General features: G+C 35.4%; 1 protein-coding gene across 2 annotated transcripts in view; it reads left to right on the top strand.

The window, feature by feature from the left end:
- The window catches only part of TAPT1 (transmembrane anterior posterior transformation 1), a 49,356-nt gene extending 35,077 nt beyond the window's left edge, over positions 1 to 14,279 (top strand). For both annotated transcript variants that reach the window (XM_005485010.2, XM_005485011.2), the window contains 7 exons: positions 570 to 650; positions 1,487 to 1,596; positions 3,245 to 3,304; positions 4,751 to 4,819; positions 5,813 to 5,889; positions 9,356 to 9,516; positions 12,168 to 14,279. In XM_005485010.2, coding sequence (XP_005485067.2) covers positions 570 to 650; positions 1,487 to 1,596; positions 3,245 to 3,304; positions 4,751 to 4,819; positions 5,813 to 5,889; positions 9,356 to 9,516; positions 12,168 to 12,397 — 788 coding nt within the window. In that variant the 3' untranslated portion in view covers positions 12,398 to 14,279. The remainder of the gene's footprint in view (positions 1 to 569; positions 651 to 1,486; positions 1,597 to 3,244; positions 3,305 to 4,750; positions 4,820 to 5,812; positions 5,890 to 9,355; positions 9,517 to 12,167) is intronic.
- Positions 14,280 to 14,607: the final 328 nt, after the last annotated feature.

Genomic DNA, 14,607 nt, shown 5'->3' with positions numbered 1-14,607 from the left:
ACAATTTTGATAATTCTGCTGATATATCCTGCTGTTACCTTTTAAGAGGGCAGTGTGAAAGACTGTGAAAGATGTAACAGTTGTCTTCAAACATTTTTTCTTCCTTTCACTGAACCCAGTATACAGCAATTTGGATATCTATGATCTGTAGAAAATGAAATGCACCTTGCTAATAGCTTGAAAGGACAGATTGGTACATTCTCTTCATTTTAGTAACAGGAAGTGCTGGTTCTTTTTGAATCACAGAAGGAAAGCACAGACTTTATCAAGAAGAATGATGATTTTATAAATGTATTAGAAGAGGTGATAGTAAGTCACAATTCCCTTCTGCTGCTGGGAACTCCAAGGTGAGGCAGCATTGGACAGACCAGTTCACAACCTACTGTGGAAATGCTGTCCATGGTGTGGTTCCCAGCATTTCCCCTACCCCTTAAATCCAGTTAAATAATTTATGGAAAATGTTATCTAATCCAAGAATTAATAGATGGAACCTCAGAATGAGTAGATATCTTTGTATGCAAATAAATGTTCCTTGGGAGCTGACAGATTTTGTGGTTTTTTTAATCCAGATATAAAGGAGAGGTTCACTAATTACGTGCTGCTACTAATTGTATGTTTAAGAAATATGGAACAGTTCTCATGGAATCCAGGTGAGTAAACTAGAAGAAAAAATTCTGTGCTATCAAGAGCTGTATTTCTTACTTCTTCCTCCAATCTGAAAGAGAAGAGTGATCAATACATTTAATTAACAAATCCTAATTTTATCAAATACCTTAGATTCTCATTTTTCTATTTCTGGTATTCTTCTAAGAATGACAGTGTTCTTTCTGCTAGAAATATCTATTGTTATACTATAAACATGTGTAGTTATCTTTCAAGCAGTGTCTGGAACAATTTCTTCCCAGCCCTTTCCTTTCCTTTGAATATGCTGTGAATGAAGGATCTCTAGAAAGTAGCTATTGAGATTGAAATGTGATAAAGATTATGTTAAAATACAATTCTTAATCTAATATTCATTATACTGAAGATTTTAATGACATATTAAATAAATATTGTGTAAAATAACAATTTCATTGTTTTAATAATTTTGACCTCTGCTCTGTGTAGTCTATTTTGCCTGAATCTTACCAGTCTACCTAAATTTTACCTTAAGTACCTAAAACTGCAGATGCTTTGTCTATGTCTTACACATACTGAACACATTATATCTAGTACTTACAAAGGTTATCTTCCTACTAGAGGTAGAGGTTTACAAAGTGAAAAGTTTAGAGCCTGATCCTAACTGTGGTGTGATAGTACAGCACTGATAAGTTTTTAGGACAGCAATGGAATAAGCAAGAATTTGCACACTGCATGCTCAGTGATATGTCAACTTACATATTCTTCAGACTCACAAGGATTTTTCATTGTTGAATAGAATTGTTATAATTCTTTTTGTATGCTCACAATAAATTAAATGGCCTAACTTGTTTTTCACTACCTTCAGATCACTTTTGGGTGTTATTCCCGGATGTTTGCATGGTGGTTGCTTCAGAAATTGCAGTGGATATTGTGAAACATGCCTTTATAACAAAATTCAATGACATCACGGCAGATGTAGGTATCCTGTTTGGAATGCTGGGTGCTATTTTAAATTGTATTTAATTTTGCTAATTTTTTTTTTAAATATTAATTTTTTTTCCAGTGAAGAAAATGTAAAAATTGTTATTTTCATATGTTTGATATCACTTGGGAAAGCTTGCTAGTTTCCTGATACAATATACTTTTGAGGACCTTTTTAATGTGTAACTAACATCTCTACTAAATTGGTAGTTCCAGATCCATGAATTATTGCAAGTTTGGTATAACAGCTCACATAATAGCTACAATTCACATTACTGGCAGATCATTTTGTGAAGTGATTTAAACTGAAAGAAAGTTACTTGTTCAATATTCTAGACAGAGCTTGTAGCCTTTCCTAACAAAATGGACTGTAGGTTAAAATTCAGGCTTTTGGAAAAACACATTTTGTTAGGCTGCTTTACCTCTATTATCGCATGTATGTTAAAAGTGGAATCTGAAATCAGAGATCTTTTTTTCCCCACTGTCCCTAGAGCACTAATAGGAAGTAGGTTATGTTAGTTTCCCACTCCTGAAATTTCTTAGGCCGCATATATTATCCAGTCCTTCTTTTAAAGCAGTGGATGAGGTTGCTTCTTGTGTGTTGCAGCATTACACATGGGCCATTTGTGTTCCACATTGGGAATTCAAACACACTCTATAAATTTGTGAAGATGTGAGCCAGTGTCCTTTCACTGTTAAAACCACTTCTCAGAAAATGAGATCAGAACTTGTGAGGTGCTTTCTTTTTCAGCATCTCTAAAGTAACTGTGAGGTGTAGAAACAAGTGTAATAGATGCACTTAATAAGCTCCCTTATGCCAGAGGCATTTATGCATGCCCTACTTTTGTATAGAGAGCATGGAAAAGAGCAGTAATGAAGCCATGGTAGCCAAAAATGTAGCATGCTTCAGAGTGCTGAAACAGCTGGAGGATGGGGGTAGTCACTGGCAATTTTTTGCAAGGTTTATTAAATAAACTTTGTGGGATTTGTGTATGAAACTTTAAAGATTTATGGTTGCTACATCAGACTTTTTCCAGAATTATTAACACCTGCAGTGCAAGTTGTCCTGCCACTTATCTTTAAGATAGATGCTTTTCTTTCTTAATATGCTGAACTTTTTTAAAGAGAAGGAAAAAATTAATTCATCTTCAGATGCAGTTTGATTTTTGCATACGATCATTTGCTTAGTGTATAAGAAAGCGCTCTCATTTGTTTGATTTGATACCAGGGCTAACTTTCCTGTAGCTTAAAAGCAGTTGTGAACTGTGGGGGGGAAAAAACTAAATGTGATTTCTGTTATTTTGTGTTATTTCTGTTATTTCCTGTTATTTGTCAGGATCATTCTCATGATCCTGAAATTCAGTAACTTTATGAAGTCTCATTCAACTCCTAAAGCATAGCATATTGTTGTTTGTTGTGTGTGTATATATATATATATATATGTATGCAAATTACTTCATTGCAGAAATAGAGGCTCATCTCTTGAAGAGTGCCATTAGACCTCAGAAAAACTGGCTTTGACTCTTTCAGCCAATGCATAAGTTCATAATACTTTATGGAAATACTTTATTAGTATCTGTGTTGCTTTTATAACATGTGATAACAAATTATTCACACATCTGATGTGCTGGATTTTTTCCAGGTCTACAGTGAATACAGAGCCAGTCTTGCATTTGACCTTGTTAGTAGTCGACAGAAAAATGTAAGCCTGAAAATAAATTGCTCTTTCCTGTATTAACTAAGACAATTGTTACAAGGGGGATGTTGGAACAAACTCTTAAAGAAATACTTACAGTACTGTTACACTCCTGCAGTGCTGAAACTCTGCTCTGCTTTCTTTAATAAGAGATAACAGGAATGTTTCTTTATGATTTATATTATATCCAGTTGTTCAGGTCAGTTTGAGCTTCATTTAATATACTGCTGAGTAGTCTCTTCCAAATATACTTATATATTACAAATATACAGTAAAGGGACAATTGTAACAATTTTACATTTTTGCCATACGTGGGAAGTAAGTAAATTTAACAGGGTAATTTCATATTACTGTTCTTTTCATGGTATTTTAACTGTGTTGGGTTAAAGCACAGTATTCATTAGGAATTTAGGCTTCTTTACAGATAGAGTGCACAGATATTTAGAGATGTTTGTACTATCCATATTACTGTCATGGCATGGGTATTTATAGAACACACAGACCATTTGTTTTTAGTTAGTACCATTTTTTGGAAGGCTGTTTACTGCACACCTTTCATGGATGAGGACTAGGTTTGACTTGTTAGCATTTCACTCATCAGTGCTTTAGAAGTGTGCTGTAACTATAAATGAACTTCCTTACTATGATTTCTCTAGTTTTCTTGGGCTTGTTTCTTGGGCTGTTGTGAGGAATGCAGTACTTAAACCTTATAAAGAAGCTAGACACCAACAGCTACTACTAATACTACTACTACTAATAATAATAATTGTTATTATTATCGTTGTCGTTATTATTTCTTAGTAATAAAAACCCCAGTTCATAAGTTTTGAAAACCCCATTACTTTTCCTAAGGATCATCTGTGAGAAATAAAATAGCATCATTTAGGCACTGACTTTGGTGTGATGTTCAATACTGCAGGCAAACTGTCATGTGAAGTACTTGTGTTTTGAGTACAAATGTAAAAACATTTTCAGAATAATTTTAACGCAGTTATCTTAAGGCTCATTATAGATGTTTGTAGAATGATTTAAAATTGCTAGTGTGGTGGATAATTGTTCTTTTATCCCTGTAACGGGTTTTTCTGTAGAGAATTTGAGGATCAGTCAAATTAATACAAAAAGGTCTCTAAGCTGGTAATAATATACAGATGAAATATCATAGTGGCTTTGGATTCAGTGTCCTAGTTGCTCTCAGTTTAGACATTTGTATTATACTCCAGTTGCTCTTGATTTAGGGCATTGAAGCTAATCTTACTGGTCATGGTAGTATTTATTACATTTTGTCTGAGAGTGCAGCTATCTGCATTTGAATTCCAAAATGTGAATAGGTACACTTTATACCAGTATAGTGTTTGTTAACAGAGCTTTATTCTTATCTGGAGGGTGTGCCAAGCTAAAATAAGCTCATTCCTTTGCATAAATAGTTCATTATTCTTCCTCTTCTTTTCCTAGGCATATACAGATTATAGTGATTCAGTTTCCAGAAGAATGGGTTTCATTCCTCTTCCACTGGCTGTTTTAGTAAGTACTATCATTCCTATCAGTTTTCTGTCAATAAGATCTCACTTTGAGAATGTGTCCCTCTGAGATAGCTGGCTGGATGTTTTAAGGATGAAATTATCATCTGAGGTAACTGAAATTATGCTGAAAGGTTGAGTTAACACTCAGTATAACCTGTATCACATACTACTCGGGGCTTCACAAATGCATTAGTGTTTCCCAGCCTTTCATGAAAATCAAATATATATTAATTCTGTAGAATTTGAAGGAACTTGAATTGTACCAGTGGAATTAAACTACATCTGCATTTACTAAACATGTATTCCTTTTGGCAGTTATCCTATTCATTCATTTGGAAAGGTCAAAGCAGCTGGTTGCTGCAGAAGCAGAAGGTTAGCAGTAGTGCAGCAGTTTATTGAGGTTTTTCATAGAAATCCTTGTGACTGTCCCTATAATGATGCTTCATGATTCAATATTCTTTTATATGGGGCACTGAGCTCCTGATCTGTTGTTGAGTATATCACTCTGAAATAGTTGACTTTGTTTCACATGCACATTGCTATAAAATGAATGACTTAATTAATGAAACTCTGTCCATGTGCTGTCCTGAATTAACTATTGCAGAATGTTTTGTCTAAGTAGCTGTCCCAACTTTCCCCCTACACACATAAGATACACACATACAGACAAGCAGTAGTTATAATGCTGGGGATCTGTGCATGCTTTGTCAGCAAATATGGTTTTTTCCACTTCTTATTTTGCTTGAAAGTCAGTGTTAAGGAAACATTGTCAAGCTCTGGTTTTGGCAAAGTTGCAACTAAGTGCTGGTACAATACTCATTCAGATCAAGATCTGGAGTAGTTAGTACTGCCAAGGGGAGCATTAGACTAAATTTCTGTTAGTGTAAATGTTTCTACTTTTTCTTGAATTTTCTTATTCACCAAATAAGAAATGTCTGTTACAACATTCTGTTAATAACTGTGTGCTAAATTTTAACTTTTATCCTTAAAACAGCTCATCAGAGTCGTAACAAGCTCAATAAAAGTACAAGGAGTCTTAGCGTATGTTTGTGTTGTGCTGTTCTACTGTGGGTAAGTAAATCCACACAATTGAAAAGTATTCACTATTATTTGATTACATATGTGCAAGAAGTTTCTGTTGATATGTCTGGATGTAAGGATAAACAGAATTTATATTCAGTAGAACAAAAATGTAAAACCCTTATGCTCATCATCTGAAATTGACAGTGCAGATTTGTCCCTGAGTACTGCGAGTACATTGGGAGATTATTGCCCTCAATAAGTAACTTCAGTAATGGAAATAACTCATTGCAACAAGACTAAGACAATCTGAGAGACAAGCACCATACTTCTGTGTAAAAAGGGAAATTGGATTCCAAGGAATGAAGTTTTCTGTAAAAAGACCAAAAGATTCAATAAGTGAACAAAAGCAAGCAGTTCAAGTGCTCTGAGCAGATAATGAATTTTTCTCTCAGGTAGTTAAATGCAAGGTTTACTTTGGTCTAGGAAACTACTGTTAAAAAAAAATAAATGCAAGGCTCACATTTCCTGGGAAGGGTGGGTCATTAAGTAACCTTAGTTAAGAAATACAATGTTCAATGGCAGTTCATTTTCCATACCAAAGGTGTGTAATTATTCCTTCAGCATCCCTTCACTGCCAAGTCAGTTTATACTTACCTTACCTTTAACTTCTCACCAGTTGATAGGTATTTCTAGACTGCATAAGTGTACTTTACATCCAGTTGAGTCTGCCTGTCTTGAGACACTTGCTGTGTACTGTCTGTAATTTCTAGGAAAGCTGTGTACTGCACTGTCATTGTTTGTTGTCTCTCAAAATTGATCATAAGCAATGAAGTGTTTCAAGCTGTTGACAGAAGAACCTGTCTGCAGTATTGTGGGAGTGCTTCTTCCAGTGTCCTGCCAAGCTGTGTTTTAAGTGAAGGCAGCAAGGCTTGAGAAGCATAAGACTGCTAAGGCTGAGGCAGTGGTTCAGCAGGAAGAGAGGAGACCATGCTGGAAGGGAGGAGGCTGCTGTTCTACAATAGCTTGTGAAAAGAACAGGATTACTACACATTCTTAATTAATAGACTCTTATCTCTAATCTGAGACTAATCTGCAAAAAATGGAGCTCAATCAGGAGTGTTTTGTCTACATCCATGTAGGGACACATCTGTTCAGTGTCAGATAACTAAGACTTTGAGATACTGCATATAGGCCAAACAGTAAAATTTTAGCCATATTCCTTTGTACCATACTTTGACTTTTTCCCCAGCATACTACATGCTGTGCCCATGTTCTCCCTAAAGCTAGCTTTGTATAACTCAAAGCACTCTGCCCTGATCATCGCATTCAAGCTGTGGTACATCAGGGTCAGCACTTTCATCCTGCTCAGTGGTTTTTCCTTTTTCCCAATATGTGTAAATATTTTCCTACCTCTACCATTCCACTGCGGCAACCTAGGATTTTTCCCTCTCTGTGGCTTGGGAAATGGAGGGCAGAAAGCAGTAATGTGATTAACATTAATTGTTAAATGCTGCTATTTAAAGACACAGATCACAAAACTAAATACATTTTGGTCTATTTTGTCCTCATTGAAAAGTGAGAAGAAATTTTTACTCTTGCTGTGATCTCAGACTTGGAGCTAGGTCACCTCCTGTATCTTTCAAATAATTATTATTCTGAGACATAATTTTCAGCTTTTCATCAGAAACATATTCTGAAACATAAATTTCAGCTTTTTGTCAGGTGTTAGAATATATATAGAATACAAACATAATAGCATAGATATGTGAGAAATGGCATGATAAAATCTGAAGCAGTTAGCTGGGCAAAGAATTGAGCCTATACTATGGATGGATTAATTTTGTATTGTCTATTAAAAACTCTAGTTAAACTTTAATCATAGTTAAAGAGTCTTGCCAAAAACCCTTGAGTTTTCTTTTGATAGAATTTTGAACAACTTCAAACTTCCATTGTTAGAAATTTGAGCCTGAGATAGGCTGGCAGAAAAGAATAAAGAATTGCTAGAAATGCTTGCATAATTTTCTGTGAGAAGCTGGAACTGATGGAAGTGGTGATTTATGACCTTTTCAACTTCTGATCTCATTAAATTAGAGTCAAACTATGCTGTGGAAACCTGTTCTCTCAGAACAAAAAACATGTTACATAAGAAGCATAAGAAAAACACCTCTAAAACATTAAAAATGAAGGAAGCCTTCTCAACTGTCTGAAATAAAATCTGTCCCAATAATATAATAAAATTGAAGAGAAGCACAGCTTTCAAATTATATAAAATGATATCTTCTTTGTGGTTGCTTGGATACTAAAATGTCACTTTCTTCTGAGTACTGAAAGTGGTGTGCTCTGCACATTCTTCCATTTCTCTTTTGAAATAGAATAAACTTACTTTTTCCCTTAAAAGTGTAGAGTAGTTTGGTTTTTTGTTTGACAAGTTCTGATTACATTTACACAGAGAGATAGGGGAGCTGTTGCTGGAGTGTGCCTGAGTCACTTTATGATGAAACAGTTAGACCTGCTCCATGGGTCTGTGAATGTTCATTTCAAGCTGTCTTTTTAGTCTTTTAATGATGTACATGATAAACAGACTTCAGAGAGTGGAGAATGAATTTAGAGTCTGCATTTGGTTCACTCATTTGCATAGAGAATATTTCATTCATTCTGCAGAGAACAGATCACTCTCTCCTTGTTGTTCTGCAATGAGCCCTCACTCCCTGGAGTGGACATTGCTCTATGAGTCAAGTGTTGCTAGTAATGAAAATCAGATTTTGCAAAACTCAGTTGAATGGTAAAAAAGCACTTGATGGTAGTTTAGGCCTTTTCTTCAAAAAAGGAGACAGGTGGGGAGGGGAGTCAGTGATGTTTGTGCTGCATTTTAGTCATAGTAGAAAAAGAATCTGCCATCACTTGGACTGTGCTATGATGATAATGCAGTGCTACCTCTTTGGATTTGTTGAGTTTTATGCACTGTCTCCTGTGATGTGAAAAATGACTTTTCATGATTAGCCTGTAGTTTGTAAAAACTAGACATTGGAATTGGCAGTGCTGGGTTAATGACTGGACTCAATGAGCTTGGAAATCTTTTACTGCCTTTATGATTCCATGGTTCTGTGTTTGCTGTGCTGTGGTTCCAAGTCTACTAGAGATCCTTGGCTGGGCACACTTAATTTGGGTACATTTATTTTGGACTTGCAGTGTTGAGGGCACTTTTTAATTCTGTGTTTAAATATTTAATGTCCTAAATGGCTGCTTAATTGTCCTTGTAGTCCTTTAGTTAAATAATAAAACTTGACTTTTTTTCTAGATGCTTTCTGGAGGAAAAAGAAAATTAAGCATTGAATCTGAAACAAATCGTTAGGAAACCTTTTGATCTTGATATTGAAAGGATTTAACTTGTTAGCTAATCCTTCTAAGACAGCACTTACCATATGCAATTATTTTCATATGAATAATTGCAGTATGAATAATATGCAATTATTTTAATGTGGTAATGCAAATATATAAACTGGTTTTTTTCCAGGTTAATATCTCTCAAGGTCCTTAACAGCATTGTACTGCTGGGGAAATCATGTCAATATGTAAAGGAAGCAAAAATGGAGGAGAAATTATTCAATCCTATCCTGACTGCCACCCCAGGGAAGCCAGCTGGCAAACAGCAAGGCACATTTAAATCTACCCAAGGTAAGGCCAGCTGCCTTGATGTGTTTTTCAGTGAAAATTTTTCAGACTAAATTTGATAATAAACCAGATGCATGACAATATTTGCTGCACAAACCCTGTTGCTGGACCTTAATTGTGCCATAGCACAGCTATGAATACAAGTCTGCAAATATAGTATAATTTTTTGCTTTTAGTTCATGCAGCTTCTTTAGGTAATAAATTCTCATATCTCTGATAAGATGTCACTGTGATATGTGGAGGTGATAGAAACAATGGAATAGAAGCATGCTTTTGTTTTAAAATCATAACCATAGAATGGTTTGGTTTGGGTTGGAAGGAACCTTTAAAGACCATCTAGTCCAACCCCCTTTGCTATGTCACTGTGCAAGTGAATATTTACACATCATCTGTGACAGTGCTTAAGTTCAGTAGGGAAGCAATCTGTATTTCTCTTGGAAATCAAAGTAAAACATGGTAGGTTTATGCATAGGTGTAGTTAATTGTAGTTGTCATGAACACATAATGAAAAGCTTTATGATATCCAGATAGGAATTTCAGTGGGTCTCTACCCCATTTCCAGTCTGTGCAGCACCATTTTCTCTTACAGGTCCTCAGCATCAGCAGTTAATTTATAATGGGAATATGGCAGTATTGTGTTTGTGTGACACATTATAGAAGGAAACAGAAACCTTCATTGTTCCTGTCAATTGAATTGGATTGCATCTTCCTGTGGGAAAAGCTCAATGAGAGCCTTAGAGAACCTAACAGTGGGGCTTTTATTGTGTTCACTCCATGGCTTGCCAGCAACTCGAGCAGCCTGAAATGCAAGGTGCTCTTTAGTCGTCAGAGTGTCTGGCCAGCAAGGGGAGAGTTAAGAATCTGTCAGTGTTTGGCTTAAACCTCTGTGTCTCATATGTGTCAGATCACGTCAGGCACAAACTTGGTGCAAATGTTTACTTTTAGGTTCATACAGCTGCTTTGCATTCATGATGAAAGAATGTGATCTGAATTGTTCTGAATTCATATTTGCATTCAATTTTGCATTTCATTAGAGTACTATAATGATGATAATGTTTTAATTAAACATTCTATTACTGCATTTGTAAGTTGTTCTTACTTACATTGAGCTTTTAACTTACATTATATAAATACTGAAGACTCTTTTGAGCTGAAGTAGCAGGGATGCTTATTTTCTCCAGCAGAAAGCTTTTGAACAAAACATAGCAACCAAAAAGCTTTTATGGATTTTATTCAGAGTATTCCTGGCTTCCACTGGTGATGGGAGAAGCTCAATTTTACAGTTTTTTGGAGATTTTATGTTTTTTAGCACCTCTTTTTTACTAGAATTCTTGATTACATGAAAGAATGATTTTACCTTTCCCAGCTTTTGCCTTATTACTGCTGGATGGACTCTGCAGTATTAGTCAGTCTCTGTGCCCCACTTACCAGGGTTTTACAATACAGTCTCTCAACCCATCTCTTCTTAGAATGAGGGTAAGGGAATTAATTAATCTGGTCTCCTTTCTGCCAGCTTATAGTTTAAGTCAGTTAATTTCCTAAAGAGTTTCCACTTTGTCCACAAAACCAGTTGAATTTTTGAATAATAAAATTCTAAACTTGCTCTTGAAGGATGAAAGCTCTAATTACTGGTAATCATTTATAGGCTGACCAGCTACATCTGGAAGCTTCTGAGGTAGAAAATATTTACATTTGTAACCAAATTCTAAAATTAAAGTTATTTGTGTCCTTTTTCAATGCAAGTTTAGTACCTTTAATTTCTGTAAGATTGTAGAGGGTAACTCATGTACCTCCAAGTAGTAGATGGCATAGTGTGGACAGATGCTCTGCAGAAATAATTTTGTAGTAATTTGGATAATGCTGCCATTCTGACAGGTAACATTTCCTTGGGCTGGTCTGCAGTACTCTCCACATCAATCAGATTTTTTCAGACTCCTTTAGAAACAATAGCTCAGTCTTTACTGGGGAGGAGATAATCTTTTTCTTATATTTTTTCTTATCTCCTTGTGATTTGCTTGTGCATTTTAATTCTTTAAGCATTTTAACAAAATAGGGAAAAAACACATGGATATAACTTACCAATATCCTAGGTTAATGAAGTCAGTGTTCAGTTCCACTGAAGTAAGAGACAGGAATAAAAATAGACATCTTTAATAGCACTGCTTTAGAAGCCAGTGCATAGCAGTGCATGAGTCATTTATTAGCTATCCCTGGAGAAGGCAGGTTTATTGTACTTATCAAGAGGATTAGGCACATCTAGTTCCTGCTACAGAGATTCCTTTTGTTCATTTCAGTAGCAAACATTTGTGTGATTCACACAAGGACTGTCAAATCTTTTTGCTTAAGCCAACAAAAATAAGCATGTATGTCCTAACTTCTGCTGCTTGTTCTCTTGCTGATTATTTAAACTGCTGTAGAATTTGGTTTTTCTGTATATTTATTTTCTATATGTTTTCTAAATTAAAAAAGGAAATCTCTTACCATAAAGCTAAAAAGAGATAGTGGCTTCCAGAAAGCATTTTTCTGCTGTTCTGCTGACTTGCTGCAGCACACTTTTTCAGGATAGCTTTGGACGAATTTGGAAGTTGCACATTGTATCAATATGTCTGTGTTAAATTCATTATTATCTTTGTAACTACCTTCTGTTCCCACAGGAATTTCCACAGATGAAAACGGTTCTACATCAGTTACCAATCAACCAGTGCATCAGAAGGAGAATATGCCATCTTTACTTGTAACAAGCAATTCTGATCAATTTCTGACAACTCCTGATGGAGAAGAAAAAGATATAAGCCAAGACAGCTCAGAATTAAAACACAGGTCTGCAAAGAAAGACTTGTTGGAGATAGACAGGTTTACTATTTGTGGAAACAGAATTGACTAAGAATTTATTTTTTTTGAAATCTATGTGCTAAGGATACTGAGCTGTTGGGACAGCAGATGCTACCAGAATGGACAGTTGCCAAAAGGCAAATAAATATTTATTTAAAAACTTAAATTATTAATGGCAAAAAAATTAATTTCTTTCTACAAGTAACTTGGCTTGGTATCTGGTCAGGTCAAGTAAGTGATCTTTAACTTGCCTCTTGGAAAATGTGATGGATCATGAGTCTCTAGCCTGGTGGCAGAGCTGCAGTATCACTTTTCTGGAACACAGACTGGAAAAAAGCATAACCCTGTTCTGCATTATGCAACCATGCTTCCAGAACACTATTGGTCATGAAGGTTCCTCCAGTGTAAGGATATTCCTGGAAATGTTTGGTGACTTGACCGGAAGCTTGCCTATCCAGTTACCGTGTTTTATTAAACATCTGCAAGCAGAATTCAAAACTCGTGCTTATATCAACAAACACATAAAGCATTGGTACATAAAACAGTAAGTCAAGACAGTTATTCTTGTCAACAAAAATATTTTCAAGATGTATCTTGAAAATCTTGTAATCAGAATAAAATTTTGCCTTTAAGTGAAAGACTTACTGCTTAGTATTTTATCTGAATACTAAACACCGAGGAAAAATCACAGTAATGAAGGTTCTGCTTAACTGGGCAAATATGAAGCATATTCATTTCATGTGTTGTGTGTCCTGCAAGGCAAATTATTTAGAATTTTTTTTTTAAAAGCTGAGGATTTTTTGTTGCTGTAGGAAAAAATATTAAGGGGCACTTCTAATGTTAAAGAACAGGAGTGTTAATTGCAGCAAGCAAGTGTTGTGTTGGAACTGTAGGTGTGGCATTAACACAGCAGTAAAGAACATTGCACTGCATTTTGCATATAACTCTTAGGAGAATGACATCTGTGTATTAACTTGCCTGAGAACATGCCTATAAAAGCTCACACTGACAATCAAACCATAATTATCCATTCAATGTAATTGATTGGTTGTAGTCAAACTTAAGTAGATGGACTAGATCTATAAAGAGCATTTAAGCATTACAATGCATCTTAATTTCTGTGTCAGATGCAGAGTTGGGAGGGTTGACAAAAGAAGTTTTGGAATCCTCAGACCAAGAGTGGATTAAATTTGTGCTCAAAACATAGGCTGGAGAGTTTTATCAGAAGAGACCCCTTAGTTAGTGATAAATTCTTCATATGTTGTTAAAACACAGCATTAGCTTCCAAAATGCCTTTCAGACATTCAAGTAAACACCAATTTTACTTTCCAAGGGAAGGTATCATAAAAGTACTTCAGTACTGAACAAATGAAGACAATTTGCTCTTTGCTAATTTCATAATTTGTCAGAATGGGAAAGCCAAAGTTTCTTTGCTGTAGGAACATGTGAAAGTTTAATGTATCTGCTAATCCCTGAGACTTGCAGGATTACAGTAATATAGCAGATGGAGGCAGTTGGACAGAGTTGTGTGTCTGAGCAGACTGATAATGAGAGAACTCTGCTGTACAGTTTGGGGTTGGCTGCTCTGGTGGGAACTCCCTGCTGCAGTCTTTCAGCCTCTCCTCTCCCTTAAGAGTAGTGGGAGTAATGGCCAAAATCTGTGGTTATGTTTAGGGATGAAGTAAAAAGAAGAGGACTTGTGCTGTGGAAAAATTTGAAAATCTTTAATTTTTGATGTATTTTATACTAATTGGAGATGTTCACACATTGAAATTAAGATTATCTGTCAATTTGGTGTATCTTATTTTATAATTATTTAGCAGTTGCTAAAGAAAGCTTGAAATTGCTTTAATTTTTTTTCTGTTGAATGACATTCTGTATCAATTTTATAAGTGCATCTTGTGTGAAACTCAATAAAATTCAATTTTGTAATATTTGTTTAAAAAAGGAAAAGTACAGCGTTGACATTTCTTTTTTAATATTCAGAGTTGGTGATCTTGCAAAGTATTTAATGTGTTAATTTCCAATTTCCATAAAGTAGGATTCTTGCAAATGTGGGACACATATGAGTGTAAGAACTGGGTTATCAATGGCTTCAGATCTGTTCCTGTAGCAGTTGGTTGTTGCCACTTGGAGAAAGAAGATATTGATGCCAACCTATTATTAATTTGGTTTTTAAGGGCACACACCATGTGAATGAAAAAATCCCGTGTCTCAGGGAGTTGTACTTTCTGTAGTCAGTTCCTACAACTGGATTTACAC

This window comes from Zonotrichia albicollis, chromosome 5 (assembly GCF_047830755.1).
Source record: "Zonotrichia albicollis isolate bZonAlb1 chromosome 5, bZonAlb1.hap1, whole genome shotgun sequence".
Taxonomy (NCBI): domain Eukaryota; kingdom Metazoa; phylum Chordata; class Aves; order Passeriformes; family Passerellidae; genus Zonotrichia; species Zonotrichia albicollis.
The sequence above is the reverse complement of the archived record's forward strand: the minus strand, read 5'-3'. Positions and strand labels throughout refer to the sequence as shown.